We start from the raw sequence: 17,204 nt of genomic DNA, 5'->3' as shown, positions 1-17,204 counted from the left end.
TCTCCTACCATCAGTGACCCAGAACTAACAGATGTACTTCTAACTGACTGATTTTCAAAGTATCCAAACTCTAAGTAACCTCTAAATTAAGTGTGTATGTTATGTCATCCATTGTTTTACTGGCAGAGAAGGGGCTAAAAAAGCTCATCTTTCCCGTCTGGCATTAGACTGCACTGAGCATATCAGTATTAACAATCTTTTAAATTGCTATCAATTTGAAGATATTACCTTCTCTCTGTTAGAAGGACATAATGTTGAGTCATTTGGAGTGAGTTGTGATAGATTTGCCCTAAGTCACCCATAAATTCTTATTTGGTCTCCTTTGTGGCCAGAATATAGTATAATGTACTGACTACTTTGGATATTGATAACCAATAAGGCTTATCTTTGTTTGACATTTAAAAGTCCTAAATGGGGTCAAAAATACGTGATCTAAACTAACACTTCTCATGCTTCAAGGTGCACACAGATCACATGTTGAGAAACTTAATGAACATAGATTCTGATTTAACAGGTCCGGGCTGGGCCTGGAATTCTGCATTTCCAGCAAGCCCCCTGCGGACGCTGGTGTGGACCACACTGCAGCACGGGTGTAAGGCAGTGGTTCCCAGAGCGTGGGTATGGCACCAGGAGCACAGACACCACCTGGGAACTTGTCAGAAATGTTCATTCTTGGACCTTCCCAGACTTTCTAAAAGAAACTCTAGGGGTGCCTGGGTGGCTCAGTTGGTTAAGCGACTGCCTTCGGCTCAGGTCATGATCCTGGAGTCCCGGGATCGAGTCCCACATCGGGCTCCCTGCTCAGCAGGGGGTCTGCTTCTCCTTCTGACCCTCCCCCCTCTCATGCTCCATCTCATTCTCTCTCTCAAATAAATAAATAAAAATCTTTAAAAAATAAAATGAAACTCTAGGGACAAGCCCTCCGGGTGACTCTGATACGCACAGTTTGAGAACCACTCTTCTTAACAAGTAAATCTGCTTGCCTAGATGAACTAAAACACATATTGGGTTATTGCCCAGGAGGAGGGGAGCCAAGGAGGAGGGGAGCCAAGGCTGTCTTGGGGCTAAGACAACGACGCCAGACAGGCCAATGCCCAGTTAACTGCCAGAAATGAGCCTTTAACAGATCCACCCACACTGCTGAGTGGGCTTTGGGGGAACAGACCCTGCCAGGTGCCGGCTGAAACTCTGTCAAGCAGGTATGTCCCCTGCCATCCAATGTACAGGCCGCACCGACGTCCCCGCTCAGCGTCAGGGAAGTGTGACATGAGGTGACAGCAACGCTCAATTGCCCAACAAGGGAAACGGGCAAGTGCTTACAGCATCTTTTTTTCAGTGCTTAGGGTCTTTAAAGAAATAATTTGTTGCCCAGTGGAGCCTGACACAGCTTAGGAGAAATCAGACAAAAGTCAGAACTGCATGGAGACAAGAGATAGCATCTGGAGAGATCTGTGGGCCCCAGGGAAAGACTGAAGAAAGAGCCGGCTAGAACTGGAGAGACTGTAGGGCTCTGAACGAAGCCAGGTACATATCTGGAGAAGGAGCAAGCCTTAAATCCCAGAGTGGAAGGCCAGAGACCAGTAAGTGCTGACTCGACGAAAGGAAGGGAACATCATCAGTAAATCTCAGAATCTTAGGCTCTCACCTTGGCTACAGATGGAATCATCTGGGTAACGTTAAAAAATACTGATGCCGGCCTGTCACCCCTAGAGAGTCTGTATCATTGGCCTGGGGCCTTACCTGAGGAAGAGATTTCTAAAATCTCCCCTACTTGAGTTTTTTAGATAGCAAGGGTTAAGCATCTTACACTAAGGTCAGCACTGATCTTAGAAGTTGTGAGGGGCCTCACTGTACATAGATGATCAATGAAATGGCTAGAAAAACCATCTCCGCTGCTTATCCCCACCTTCTCTCCTCTTTATATTTATGCTCTGGACTTAGCTCCTCTCTGGCTGCTGGTAGTTCATAGAGCACCTTTTTGCTATTCAGAAAAATGCTCCCCTTCTTCCAGACACCGTGTCAAGGACTGCGATATTACCCTACAAGCATGCTAACAATGTAGCCTACCACAGTTTCATGGATGGTGGCAGAAGACACAAGACTTCTGGGCCAGAAACAAGGGACTTTATTACTCACAGAAATAGCAGAGTATCAGCTTTTTCTTGCAACAAGAAAAGCCCCTTTGCCCACAACAATGGAAAGAGGTGACATCTACACATGCAGGGAATTTCATTACAGGAGAGAAACCTGAATTCAGGGAACCCAAATCTTCTACAGTAGGCAGTAAGCCTGCTTGCCCTTTCCTCCACAGAGATAATACTTCTACTTTCCAAGGCTGTTTACTACGCACATTTTTCAAAAGATAATCTGGAATAAACAGTCAGTGAGTCCGCTGGCAAAATGTGAAGAAACGTGTGAGACCCAGGCAGAATTGTCTTCCAGCATACTTTACTTTCCTCGTCAGAAAAATTGTTATAAAACAATGATTTCATCAGAATGAAAAACTTCATGTTTCTGCTATGCCGTTATTATCGCAGTCCTGCAGAGCTACCAGGTCTATGATGTAGATGGAGCCCTCCTACATAGGAGCGGTTCACAACCTATGCAAGTGTACCGTGTGGCATTTCCTATTTTTCACTTACTCGCCTACTCTTTAACCTTCTTGGCCCTATTCAACCTTGCTTTTGGACTTACTGTATTTTTCAATCATGTCATTCCTAAGCATTTTCCTTCTTACACCCCAACTTCCCACTAATTATTTACCTTAAAATTTTAATACTTTTATTTTTTTTAAAGATTTTATTTATTTATTTGACAGAGAGAGAGACAGCGAGAGAGGGAACACAAGCACGGGGAGTGGGAGAGGGAGAAGCAGGCTTCCCGCGGAGCAGGGAGCCCAATGCGGGGCTCGATCCCAGGACACCGGGATCCTGACCCGAGCCGAAGGCAGACACTCAACCGACTGAGCCACCCAGGCGCCCCCAAATTTTAATACTTTTAAACATGATCAGTCCCATTCATTCTTGGATCTATTCCTTGTGATTCATGCATTGGAGCAACATGAGGGACGCCCAGGATGGAGGCACACAGATTACCTCTGCAAATTAAACTAGCAAAATCCACAGATAATGACTGAGTTCTGTACAAATGACCCATGGTAAAGATGAGACGAGACAAGAGATGTCTAAGAGCAATGACAAGGTGTCAGGACCATGAAGATATTTCAGGAAGACATGATATGCCACAAGTAAGCAGACACCTTACCAGTTACAAGAACTCAAATATAATTTCTGAGAACTACACCGAAAACATGACCAAACAAGAATGTGCTGTCATGTATAGGAGTGTTGCAACAAGAGGAAGATGATCAGTATGGATTCTTAAAGGGGAATAAAGAAAAACAAGTAAACAGAGACCATCTAGGGTAACCTAAAAGGACTGCATCTGGTGAAGACCAACAGAGAAGTATCCACTCTGTGGGAGCAGGGACTTGTGACTGTCCTGGTGAATGTCCCTGAAATCCCTGTCACTGTTGTCTTCCAGTCCTACTCAGCAAGCAGTATCTCATTACTCACCTGACTTCCCAGCCACACTGCCCTAGGGAAAGACCCTACACGGTGAAAGTATCTAGCCTTGCAACGGAAAGGAACATCCAAAGTATAAAATGGCAGACTGGCATTCTGATCTATGCCTCAGCCTTTTTTTTTTTTTAAGATTTTATTTATTTATTTGAGAGAGAGAGAGAGAAACAGCATGAGAGGGGAGGTCTCCGGGATCATGACCCAAGCCGAAGGCAGTCGCTTAACCAACTGAGCCACCCAGGCACCCAGCCTTTTTTTTTTTTTTTTTTTAAGATTTTATTTATTTGACAGAGAGAGACACAGCGAGAGAGGGAACACAAGCAGGGGGAGTGGGAGGGAGGGAGAAGCAGGCTTCCCCTGGAGCAGGGAGCCCCATGAGGAGCTCGATCCCAGGACCCTGGGATTATGACCTGAGCCGAAGGCAGACGCTTAACGACTGAGCCATCCAGGTGTCCCTATGCCTCAGCCTTTTTAAAAGGTTGAGGCAGTCCCTCCCCAGTAGAGCTCAGCACTCAGGGCTGGATCCTGCAGGGTCACTCACATGACCTCATGAAGGCATGTTCCTAGCAAAGCCCTGCTGGATTGTCCCATTGGTCTCTTTAAATTCCTCATTACTCCCTGACGCCAGCTGTTCCCACAGTCAGCTTTCATCCCTCCGCAGGATGAGCTCCTGAGCTGATACTGGTCCCCCAACATTCCAGAAGTCCATGGAGGCACAGCAGCTCCAGAGCCTTTCAGGAAAGCCCCTGCTGTCCATTTTAGGACATGCAGGCAGAATGTTACCCCCCGGGGCAGAAGTGCAATTCCTCAACTGTCCAAAAACTAGAATAGGGGAGGGACTTGGAGCTACCATACTCACCTAGGGTCCACATTCATGCCCTCCCTCACACATTCATTCACACAGCACCCAGAATGGGGCAGAGATGATTAAACGTACTGGAGATACAAAGACAAATGATATGGAAGCTGGGGGCCTTGAGGGCATTTTGTATTAGGGTTCTCCAGAGAAACAAAACCAATAGAGTGGTGTGTGTGTGTGTGTGTGTGTGTGTGTGTGTGTGTGTGTGTGTGTGTGTGTGTGTGTGTGATTGGAATGAATTCAAATGGAGAGAGAGATTTCAGAGAATTGGCTCCTGTGATGGTGAAGGCTGGCTAGCATGAAATCTGCAGGGGAGGTTGGCAGCCTGAAGAGCCAGGGAAGAGTGGACACAGGAGTCGGGAATCTGAACAGCCATCTGGAGGCAGAATTCCTTCTTGGGGGATCTCAGTGTTTTCTCTTAAGGCCTTCTATTGATTGGATGAGACCCATTATAGATTATAATCTGCTTTACTCAAAGTCTATTGATTTAAATGTTAATCACATCTGAAAAACACCTTCAAAGCAACATCTAGACTGGTATTTGGCCCAACACATGGATACCATAGCCTAGCCAAATTGACATATTTAAAAAAAAAAATACTGGCAAAACTTGAGCCCAGAGAAGCTAAATGATGGCACTTTTCATTAAAGCTCATCAGGCTTACTAAAGCTCATCGTTCCTTTATTTTTTTTAAAGATTTTATTTACTTATTTATTTGACGGGGGGGAGGGTGGAGACAGGACAAGCAGGAAGAGCAGCAAGCAGAGGGAGAGGGAGAAGCAGGCTCCATCCGAAGACCCTGGGATCATGACCTGAGAGCGAAGACAGATGCTCAACTGACTGAGCCACCAGGCGCCCCTCATCATTCCTTTATAAAGCTTTTCCACGGTGAGATGGTTGAAGTCATCATAGCCTATTTTCATTTCATGTAAAAGTGGTCTTAGGAATTGCTCAGATGTTAAATAACCTGTTTTTTTTTTTTTTTTTTTTTTTTTTTTGGACCACTAGGAGTATAAACCAATTGTCTAAGACTAAGGAAACAGTAATTACCCAGAGAAGCAGAGCGAGATCCAGACTAGCCACAGCAGAGTGATTGATTATAAGCAAAGAGGCCTGGACAGGCTGTGGGGCCAGTGCCATGGGCGAGAGCAGGGAGGCAGGCCATGTATCCCAGCAGCTGAGCAGAGGACCAGGAACCAGAGATCTGCATCTGCAGAAAGGCAGGGCAGGACCCAACAAGGGTCGAGCAGGAGAAAAGCATGATTAATTCCCAATGCCCTTCTAGGTTCTTAATGTCAAGCTACCAGGAACTCAGGCTGGCACATTTGTCCCCAGACAACAGTGACCAACAGGGGTGACATGAAGGGGGAGATGAGTGTGCCTTAAACACTGCCCATGCCCTATTTTACTTCAGCAACCCACTGTTTGGGGGTACTTGATTGTTTTTAGTTTTTAATCTTATAAGCAAATCTGTGTTTTTTTTTCTTCCATACATCCATGCCGATTTCCTTAGCATAAACTTTTCGAAGCAGGAATACCTGGATAAAAGAGGGTGCATTTTTCTGCGTTTGATGTCTGGCATCTAAGCCCAGGATGCAATCCTACCTTTGCTGTGCAGTTCCCTGATGTCTACGAGAAATCATTTGACCATCTCTCTGTTCCTTCCTGGCCTCGTTTAATTCCTCATCCCCTGTAGGTTAAACAACTCATCATGAGGAAGTTGAAATGAGCGTATGTATGTGGGAGGTGTTGAAATAGTGGAAACTTTAGGGTCACAACAAAGAGAAGGGGAATGGGCTGGGAAGAGTGAAAGGTATAAAGGGTGTCACCCAGCCAGTGAAGTCCTCCTCCAGTTCGCGCCTGAGATACGCCTCCAATTTTGACACGATGCTCAAGGTATTGTTACATCTTACGTGGCTTATTTAAATTGGTTTTCTAGCTTACCTCTCCTTTTCTCAATGTCCTTAGAGCTTCCTGCTTTCTTCAAAAACGGCATTTTAGCATTTCTCATAGCCTCTGAGCTATCTAATTACCTGCATCTGGTTTTTCATCGGTGTTTTACCAGTAAGAGATGTGATTCTGTTGCACAGAATTAGGAAGAAAATGAATTATTACAAGCTCATTGAATTTTAACCTCCCGGTTTTGTCTGTGTCCATTATGGCATGGCCAGATTGCCTTTTTAATGTCTGTTTACTGTCCTTAGTTCCCCGGAGAAGATAATCTTTTTGTAGCAGGAATCCTAACATCTTGGTTTGATATTCTAGAGAGCTTAGCACAGTGCCAGACACATGGCAAGAACTTGTGAAATATTTATCAAATGGCTGCATGTTTTGCCTTAATTTATACATTGATAACAGTATTTTACTAAAAAGAGTTGTAAATGCCATGAGAAAATCAGGAAGACCAAAAAAACATTTTAGAAATAGATGGATTCAATCCTACAGACAGCTGAGCAGTTGCATGTTTATGTTCTCATGTTCCTTCTTCCTCGGGAGCATTTCTTTGGGACGCAGGCGCTTATCCAGGACTTGTCAGGAGATCCCCAGCGGGCCCTACCTTCGCAGGTCTCTAGCGCCATGGGATCATGCAAACGGATGCCATAATCCCCTTCCAGGCTCCATGTGGTTGCCCCCATGACACATGCTCCCCAGGCACACACGTGTCTGCATAAGCCTCTCCCAGGTCGGATCTAACCCCGGAGAGATGAATGACCAATCACTAAATGCCTTCAACTGTGGGAGCTGTGCGGATGGAAAGAGAGCTTGAAAAGAAGTCATTTTGCTTAGAACAAGGGATCCAACCAGTTCTGTTTACTTGGTGGATCATCAAGCCAGTGCTTTTCCCTCCTTCCCTGCCCCTGTCCCTAAATATGTTTACCCACATTTCTAGCAGCAGGACAATCCAAGTTATTATTCTCCATCCTGATTAGAAACATCCGTGCCAGCCCCCTCTCTCTGCCCCATCTGCCTTCTCTCCTGCTGTCTCCCACCCCAGGCTCCCCTCACCTTTCTACCAAAGTTTCAGAGACATACGACGTAGCCCATTCTTTTTCGAAAATGGCAAGGGTTCTGTGACTTGGTCATCTCAAGACTGAAAATAGGGAACCAGCTGGTGGGCAGGTTGAGGACTTTCAGATGGCCACTGGTTCCATCTCTGAACCCCTGCCCAGACACTGATCTTAGCATCAGGGAGCCCCACACACCCCAGATCCTCTGATTCAAAAACCCGTCGCCCTGTAGCCTATGTTTTAAAAAGCGGTATCTGATGCTCAGAGAGGCAAAGGAAGTTGTACAACAATGTAATAATCAGAACAGAAAAGGGAAACAAGCTGACATTTACTAAGTGGTGCTAAGTACTAGGCATGTCGTGAGACACAGTTGAAGAGTGGGTGTTTTTAGTGGTACATAATAGATGTTGTCTTGGGAAGACGTGTAGAAAACAAAATAACCACCTATACATTGAAGAACTTGATATTTAAAGGAATGGCAAAACACTCTGCTGCTTCTGAAATGCAAATAATCCCGCAGGTTTTTATGATCTGGTTTGTGGGTGGCAGCAGAATGGTCTTCTCCGGGGGCGCCTGGGTGGCTCATTCGTTAAGCATCTGCCTTCGGCTCGGGTCATGATCCCAGGGTCCTGGGATCGGGCCCCACATTGGGCTCCTTGCTCGGCGGGAGGCCTGCTTCTCCCTCTCCCACTCTCCCTGCTTGTGTTCCTTCTCTCACTGTGTCTCTCTCTGTCAAATAAATAAATAAAATCTTAAAAAAAAAAAAAAAAAAGAATGGTCTTCTCCACTAGGATGAGCACGGGCATTTCATATTCAGCAAGTTCACAGCTAGCCCGTCGTCACTGTCCAGACAGCTGCCCCTCTTCCTGTGCTCCCTCTCGTGGCACATGGCACCGTCGTATCCCCACCCAGAACCTGGGCTATCACAGCAGTCTCTTACCTGCCCTTGTCTACCCCTCTCAATCCATTCTCTGCACGAGGGCTGATGGAGATCTTTGCAAAACACAGTTCTGATCATATGAACCTTTTAAAGACAGCACCATGGCTCCCCTTTAAGCCACAGTCTTTAGCCTGGTGGAACTTCCACCACTCAGTCTAGCCTGCAAACCCCTCTCACCTCTGCCCCCTGTGTGCAGCTCTGCAGCTGGGCTTGCCTAAATCACTGCATCCCTCACACCTCTAAGCCCCAGGCCACGCTGTCACCTCTGCCTTTAACCTCCATCCTTGTCCCGGGCACCTTCACCTGCTGACTCCCTTAAGTCTTCATAACCAGCCCAGGTATCGATGCCTCCAGGTAATCTCCACCACCAAGAATAGACAGGAAGTAGTTCTCAAGTGTAATTTTAAATTTTCTAGTGGCCATATTTTAAAAAGCAGCTGATAAAATTAGTTATAATACTACATTTCATTTACTGATATATCCTAAATATTATCATCTTAGCACATAATCAATATTTTACAATTATTACTGAGATGCTCTATATTCTTGTTTTCCTACTAAATCTTCAAAACCCAGTGTTTATTTTACTCTTATGACACATCCTAGTTTGGACTAGCCACATTTCAAATGCTCAATAGTCGATGTGGAGAGTAGCTACCACGTCGGACATGATAGCACTAGAACATTTAAGAATCACCTAAAGATCTTAATGAAAACACAGAATCCTGCGCTATGCTTCCAAAGCTTCTAGTTCATTTGCAGGTGGGGTGGTAGTCTAATTCTGGAAGTCTGGAGTAGGGACCAGAAATGTTCATTTTCAACAAGAACCCCACATGTTCCGATGTTTCTTTTCCTCCTCGAGAAACGTGGCTTAATAATTACATGCAGCAGTTTGGAGTTAGGCCTGTAGGAATGTGTCCAAACTCCACCATCTAAGAGTTGTGTAACTCAGGAACATCAAGTCTGGGTCTCCTCACCTGCAAAGCGAGATGATGCTCATAATACCTACCCAGAAACTTGGCGGCATTCAATGGATACTGTATTTACAACAGTCAGCATGACACCTGGCGCATATCTAATAATGTTAGCTCCTAGATGCATACACCGGTCCCAGCATGCCCACCTTATTTTTTTTTAAAGATTTTATTTATTTGAGAGAGAGAATGAGATAGAAAGAGAGAGCATGAGAGGGGGGAGGGTCAAAGGGAGAAGCAGACTCCCTGCCAAGCAGGGAGCCCGATGCGGGACTCGATCCCGGGACTCCAGGATCATGACCTGAGCCGAAGGCAGTTGCTTAACCAACTGAGCCACCCAGGCGCCCCCCAGCATGCCCACCTTATGAGCAAGATGTCCCTCTCATGGTCTCCTAACTCTGTGCTTCCCTCCGCCATAGCCCACCCTCTCTGTGGCCATCACCTGCATGTTGGCCTGTGTCCTCAACTCGAGGACAGAAACTGGCTATTGGGCATTTCCACATCCCTTTGCCTCACACATAGCAGGGGCTCCGTGCTCATCATTTCTCAGGAATTGAACTTAGGTTGATTAACTGGCTTTCCCCTAGTGGAGCAAAACTCGTCACATAAAAGTACCTCAAGCTCCTGTATAGCGAGGAATAAGCAAATACAAATTGCATGTAGCATGTTCTAACACTCTTCTCTTTAAAGTCTGTCACAGAAAGCTTTGCCAGAGTGATCCATGGCTTGACAGTGGGGCACCTGACAGATAACGTTATTCAAAGAAGCAAGAGAATGATTCTGGATACTCTGGGCGTTGGCTTCCTGGGAACCAGTACAGAAGTGTTTCACAAAGCCAGCGAATATAGTAAGGTAAGAAGCTCGGTGTTTACTTTAGATATAAAACCAAATGCCTGCTCATGAGGTATACCTGCCAATGTGCCCAGAGATATGTGTTTATGGTCTATTATTCTACTCTTTGTTTTAGAGATAGTACTTGGTGTGTGTAGCATCCATCGCTGTATATGGTTTTATGCTCTATTCATCTGAGTTTTAATATTCATCCATATTCTTTGCTAAGTTACTGTCTATAGACCAATCTTAGGAATAGCGTCTACCCCAATAGCATCTACCATTTATTCATGCAAAGACTTTAAGAGTCTCTGGAGAAAAAGCTGGTTCAGCACTCTGAGCAGAGTGGGTGTGTTATGTGGGAGATGGAGCACCCACCCTCCAAAGGATGTACTTGGTATAGACAATTGGTCCACCTTCCCTGGTATTTACCCTCAAGAAATAAATAAGAATAAATTCAGACTCCATTCCCTGGCACACCTGTGGATCTCAGTCTGGGACAGAGCCCCAACATCTCCTCTCCCTTCCATGGGGAAAGTTGTGTATTCCTCTACAAGGAAGAGAAAATTCCAATGGTTTAAGGCTGCAATCCAGCACAAAGTGTTCAAATAAGCACCATTATTGACTCCAAAGATGAGGAACGGCTCTTGAAGTGGTAACTTGGCATGTTGTGTTTTCACTCTGTATCTCTGATTGATATTCTTTGGTTCCAGATCTACAGTTCCAACATGTCCAGCAGTGTTTGGGGTCGACCAGACCTAAGGCTCCCGCCATCATATGCTGCTTTTGTGAACGGTGTGGCTGTAAGGAGACTTACGTATCTTTTCAACTGTGAGACAATAATAATTTCAGAGCCAGGAAATAGCTCAGAAATTGTTCGGTTTCCATATTTCATGGATGAGTTACTGAAGTTCAGAGAGATGAAGTGGTCTGTCCTCTCTTCTATGTAGTTACTTCACTTTTTGTGTTTGACAGTGAATTAATGCTTTTCAAATAAATTGTGAAGCACAGGAAATAAGATGGAGGACTTAGATAAAACACCCTAAGGTATCTAAACTTTGCATATAGATAGCAAAAAATATAAAACTTGGTATCTAGACTCAGTTCCTTTTGTTGTAACCAGTGCCAGTTTCTATTCAATAACCAGCTTTTCATCCATCCATTCATTCACTAGATATTTATTGAGAAAGAAACAATGGCCATATGGTGTCTACATTTTCTGAAGCAAAAATCAGCACTTTTCATCTGACGAGTTTTTTTGCTTTGTGTGTCAGCATCCGTCTGTATCTATATACAAGATATAATTTAGACGTGAATGTGTTGGGACTTCTGAGATATTTTTATGGTTTGGGACAGTAGCTCAGAATACTGAAAGTCAAATCCAGCAAGTTCATCCAGGAGTAGATGTCCAGCATCCAGACCAGCCACATCCAATAGACATGGAATTCTATTTTTTTAAGATTTTATTTATTTGAGAGAGAGAGAGAGAGAGAGAGCGCACGAGCACAAGAGGGAAGGAGAGGGAGAAGCAGGCTCCCCGCTGAGCAGGGAGCCGGATGCGGGGCTCGATCCCAGGACCCTGGGATCACGACCTGAGCTGAAGGCAGATGCTTAACCGACTGAGCCACTCAGGCACCCCTGGAATTCTATTTTTAAGTGAACTTCTGGTTATTACTATTTCGTATAAGGGATAAGCAGATGGCTAGGATGAAGAGGAATAAAACCTACAGCAGCAAATAATGATTTTAAAATATAGCTTAATAGTTAATCTGGGTTCAAGAGTCCTTGCAACTTCCCTGTTAATTTGAAATTATTTCGTAATGAAAAGGTACAAAAATATATGGCCTGGTATGGAATAAATGGCATTAAACTTTTAGTGCAACTTATTTGAAGGGTGGGGGAGGGAGAGAGGAACCACCACCTAATTTCACAGCCTTATTTTTAAGGGGGATATAGCTCTTTCCAGGGGCTGTGCCAGAGATTTCTGGCCACCTGGGTAAGATCCAAGCCCACTGGGGGCTCTCTAGTTGCTCCCCAAAGTCCTGTCTGCTCTGGGCAGAGGACAGCAGGTCTCAGTGCCCAGCCATATGATTAAGAATTACAGCCAGCTTATAGGTTTTATTTTCTGATAATTAGATCTAAAAAATCTCATATCAAATAAAGTTATTATGAAACTAAACCCTTACTGGTCACTGCATTCAGAGAAATATTATTCTTTTTGGTTTTTGGTTGTTGTGTGTCTGTTTACATAGATTCACTCAATGGATTTTGATGACACATGGCATCCTGCCACCCACCCTTCTGGAGCTGTCCTTCCTGTCCTCATGGCTTTAGCAGAAGCTCTCCCTTCAAGTCGAACATTTTCTGGCCTTGATCTGCTGCTGGCTTTCAATGTTGGGATTGAAGTACAAGGCCAATTATTGCATTTCTCCAAAGAAGCCAGTGACATACCAAAGAGGTACGGAGAGAATCTGCCCCCACATGTCCCCTTCACCTGTTGATCGTTATCTCTGCGGAGCCTTCTGACATAGAGCTTAGCTCAGTTGAAAATATTAACATTAGTGCTGACAGCTAAGTCAATTTTCCAGTCACATATCAAACCATATATCCATATACAAAGGTGTGACTTCAGAAGTACTAATGAAAAGTCTCCTTTGGGTTTAGAGGGTCAAGCAACCATGAGCATAAAATTAATTGGGGCCTCTAGTCGAGGGTGATTCATGTCATTTTGGCATCCACGGGTACTGTGAATCTTCCCAATCCCATCTCAAAGTAGAATCTACTTTGATATTTGCTAAGGTCCTTCAGACTGAGAACATTCAGAAGATCTTGAAACTGACTGTTCAACCCACTAATCAAAAATGGTCCCATGTTGACTGTATCATGTAGTTCAATCTTATATTTACTTTTCCAATTGATCCCGCCTGCTAGGAGAGGAGTAAATTGGAATACTGAGTGGATTTTCACAGTTTCCACCAGGTTCTCCCTTTTTATAGCTACTTACGTGGGGTTTCAGCAAATAACAACTTTTGCTTTTCTGGCAACAATTAACAATTTACTGTGTCAGGCACTATTGTAAGCCTGTAGATTCATTCAAAACTCATGAAACCCTATGAGTAGATAGTATGATTAGCACCATTTTATGGGAGAGGAAAGAGGTGCAGAGAGGTTGAGTGACTTTGCTAAGATCACACAGCTAGTAAGTGGCAGAGCTGAGATTTGAACCCAGGCAGCAGGCCTGAGGCATCCACACGCCTGACCACTAACTATACTGCCTCCTGGTGACTGAGGTCTGTAAAGCTCCAACTCTTCGCTTTTTTTTTTACTTTTCAGATTCCATCCCCCCTCAGTTGTAGGAACTTTGGGTAGTGCGGCTGCCACATCCAAGTTTCTAGGGCTCAGCATGACAAAATGCCAAGAGGCCCTGGCTATTGCTGTTTCTCATGCCGGGGCACCCATGGCAAATGCTGCCACTCAGACCAAGCCTCTTCATATCGGCAATGCTGCCAGGCATGGGATGGAATCTGCTTTCCTGGCAATGCTGGGTCTCCAAGGAAACAAGCAGGTCTTGGACATGCAGACGGGCTTTGGGGCCTTCTATGCCAACTACTCCCCACAGGTTCTTCCAAACCTAGATTCCCACACGTGGCTGCTGGACCAGCAGGATGTGGCCTTCAAGAGGTTCCCTGCACATCTGGCCACCCATTGGGTGGCGGACGCAGCTGCGTCCGTCCGAAAGCACCTTGTAACAGACAGAGCCCTGCTTCCCACTGACCGCGTTGAGAGAATTGTGCTCAGAATTCCAGATGTCCAGTATGTCAACAGGCCCTTCCCAGACTCGGAGCATGAAGCTCGTCACTCGTTCCAGTATGTGGCCTGTACTACACTGCTCGATGGTGGCATCACCGTCCCATCCTTCCACAAATGCCAGATCGACAGGCCACAGGTGAGAGAGTTGCTCGGGAAAGTGGAGCTCGAGCACCCTCAGGACAACCTGCCAAGCTTCAACACACTATACTGTGAGGTAAGTGTCACTCTCAGTGATGGAGCCACCTTCACAGAGTGCTCGGATACCTTCTACGGCCACTGGAGGAAGCCACTGAGCCAGGAGGACCTGCGGGAGAAGTTCAGAGCCAATGCCTCCAGCATGCTGTCCTACGACACAGTAGAAAGGCTTCTCAAGATCGTAGAGAATCTAGAAGACCTAGAAGACTGTTCTGTGCTAACCACTCTGCTGAAAGGACCCTCTCCACCAGAGATGGTTTCAAAATCTATCCAGGATTTAACAATTCCATCGTACAATCTCTCCTGAGATTTATCAACATCTAAGTGACTTTATATTGGGGAGAATTCGGTTATTTGCTTTATAAAGCAAGGGTTTACGGTCGATCTGCCCAGGAATAAGGGAAGCAAGGTGGAGAGAGTCCAGAAAGAGAACTGGATTTTTATGGAAGGAGTAGTGTCCTATAAATTTTGCCAGACAGTTCCAGGTACCTAAAGCAAAATAATAAATATGCAAGGAACACAGAGAAATTGATTTTTATAAGCATTCATAAGGCTGAAATTCAAGTCACCTGTAATTTGCTTGTAAAGTTAATCTTTACAGAGGAGTTCTTTATGAACTTCATGAACCTCAAGATGTAGGAGGAATTTGAACCTACATGCAAATTTGCTGACAGTGGAGAAGGCCTCTGGCCTATTGTGCCACCAACAGATTTCTTAGACCACGGGTTTTTACAAACCCTCCACAGTGGAGGGGGTGCTATTGGTTTAAATATAAGGAGTTGGTGGGTCCAAATCCTGCCCCTACAACTTACTAAATGTGACCCTAGGCATGTTGCTGGGTAACCGTCTGCCTCGGTTTCCTTACTGATAAAGCAGAAATAAAAAGCAGTGTAAAAAGTAAAAAGAGTTTGGCTCTGGAAGCCACGCTGTTAACCTCTACAATATATTGCCATTTGTTACAAAAATTTCTTGGGAAAAATATCATGGATGAAGAGTCTGAGATATAATACAGGATGGCAACAAAAAAAAAAAGTATATATGTGAGTAATTAAATATTGATTTTGTAAAATAACAGAAATGTCTTATGGGGTTAAAAATTACAACTTTAGCAATAGATATAAGCAGGGAGTTATTGTAGTTAATGTAGTCTAAATTCCTTGTGTCATTTAAGAAAAGGGTAAAGCTATTAACTCTAGACTTTGATTTGTAAGTATGCATGTTGACATTTCCAGGTAACCATTATAAGACAGCAGTAGAATGTATCACTTCCAGGTTAATAGAGGGAGAAATTTAAAAAAATAATAAAAAATTGGGCACCTGGGTGGCTCAGTTGGTTAAATGACTGCCTTCGGCTCAGGTCATGATCCTGGAGTCCCGGGATTGAGTCCTGCATCGGGCTCCCTGCTCAGCGAGGAGTCTGCTTCTCCCTCTAACCCTCCCCCTCTCATGTACTTTTTCTCTCTCTCTCTCATTCTCGCTCTCTCAAATAAACAAATAAATCTTTTAAAAATAATAATAAAAAATTAAAAAATGGAGAAGTATGGAGTTAGGAAAAAAATAATCCAAAGGAAGGCAAGAAGGGAGGAAAAAAAATGAGAAATGTAGAACATACAAAAAACACAATATAAAACAACAGGAAAAAATCCAAATATACCTATAATTACAAAAAGAATAAATGGACTAAATACTCCAGTTAAAAAACACAAAGATTATGTATAATTAAAAACAATGTTTAATGTTTATTAGTTTCTAATTTACATATCATTAATTCATCTAGTTTGAGTGTATAGTTCAGTGAGTTTTAGTAAAGTTACAGAGTTGTGCAAACATTGCCACAATCCAGTTTTGGAGTACTTTTTAAGATTTTATTTTTAGTAATCTCTCCACCCAATGTGGGGCTCAAACTCACAGCCCGAGATCAAAAATTGCATGCTCCATCAACTGAGCCATCAGAATACCTGGAGTACCTCTGTCATGCCAAAAAAACAAAAAACAAAAACTCCTCATGCAGGCCTGTGATTAATCCTCATTCCCACCTCCAGCCCTTAGCAGCCAATGATCCATTTTCTATCTCTATAGTTGTGTCTTTTCCAGATATTTCATTTAAATGGAATCATACAGGGGTGCCTGGGTGGCTCAGTTGGTTAAGCGTCTGCCTTCAGCTCAGATCCTGATCTCAGGGTCCTGGGATCAAGCCCTCAGTCGGGTTCTCTGCTCAGCGGGCAGTCTGCTTCTCCCTCTCACTTTCCCTCTGTGCCCTCTCTCAAATAAATAAAATATTTTTAAAACAATGGAATCATACAATATGTAGTCTTACATGTCTGGCATCTTTCACTTAGCATAACAGGGCTTTTTTTTCCCACATATGTATCAGTATTTTATTCCTTTTCATTGCTGAGTACTGTTCCATTGTATGAATATACATTTATTTACCCATTCAGTAGTCGATGGACAGTGGACTGTTTCCAGTTTGGGTCTACTACAAATTATGCTTCTATGATCATCCACATGTATGTCTTGGTGTGAACATATCTTTCTATTTCTCTTAGGTCGATACCTAGTTGCTGGAATGCTGGGTCATTTAGTTAGTACATGTTTAACTTTATAAAAAAAACCTCCAGGGGTGCCTGGGTGGCTCAGTCCGTCAAGTGTCTGCCTTCGGCTCAGGTCATGATCCCGGGACTCTGGGATCAAGTCCTGCATCGGGCTCTCTGCTCAGTGGGGAGCTTGCTTCTCCCTCTCCCTCTGCCTGCCACTCTGCCTACTTGTGTTCTCTCTGTCTCTGTCAAATAAATAAATAAAATCTTAAAAATAAAAACCAAAAAACGTCTCCAAAGTAGCTCTATCCCATTACATTTCTACCAGTAATATATGAGGGTCCCAGTTTCTCCATATCCTTACCAACCCTTGGAATTGTCAGTCTCTTTTATTTTAGCCTGTCTAATGAGTATGTAATGGTATCTCGTTTCAGTCTGCATTTTCCAAATGATGAATTCTTGCCTATT

The 17,204-nt window shown here is 44.1% G+C and overlaps 2 protein-coding genes across 6 annotated transcripts in view; one reads left to right on the top strand and one right to left on the bottom strand.

The window, feature by feature from the left end:
* The window catches only part of LOC113919340 (glutamine amidotransferase-like class 1 domain-containing protein 3A, mitochondrial), a 57,184-nt gene that overhangs the window by 27,370 nt on the left and 12,610 nt on the right, over positions 1–17,204 (bottom strand). The window lies entirely within an intron of this gene.
* Positions 6,231–15,586, top strand: ACOD1 (aconitate decarboxylase 1). The gene is made up of 5 exons (XM_027588219.2): positions 6,231–6,337; positions 10,054–10,215; positions 10,908–10,997; positions 12,447–12,652; positions 13,528–15,586. The coding sequence occupies exons 1-5, from the start codon at positions 6,329–6,331 to the stop codon at positions 14,504–14,506; spliced, it is 1,446 nt and encodes a 481-aa protein (XP_027444020.2). The 5' UTR covers positions 6,231–6,328; the 3' UTR covers positions 14,507–15,586.

This window comes from Zalophus californianus, chromosome 3, assembly GCF_009762305.2.
Source record: "Zalophus californianus isolate mZalCal1 chromosome 3, mZalCal1.pri.v2, whole genome shotgun sequence".
Taxonomy (NCBI): Eukaryota; Metazoa; Chordata; class Mammalia; order Carnivora; family Otariidae; genus Zalophus; species Zalophus californianus.
The sequence above is the reverse complement of the archived record's forward strand: the minus strand, read 5'-3'. Positions and strand labels throughout refer to the sequence as shown.

Excerpts from the sequence above, each read along its gene's own strand:
- ACOD1 (XM_027588219.2), top strand. Across the intron at positions 10,216-10,907 it reads AAGCCAGCGAATATAGTAAG|ATCTACAGTTCCAACATGTC; the intron begins GTAAGAAGCTCG and ends CTTTGGTTCCAG. Across the intron at positions 10,998-12,446 it reads CTTTTGTGAACGGTGTGGCT|ATTCACTCAATGGATTTTGA; the intron begins GTAAGGAGACTT and ends CTGTTTACATAG.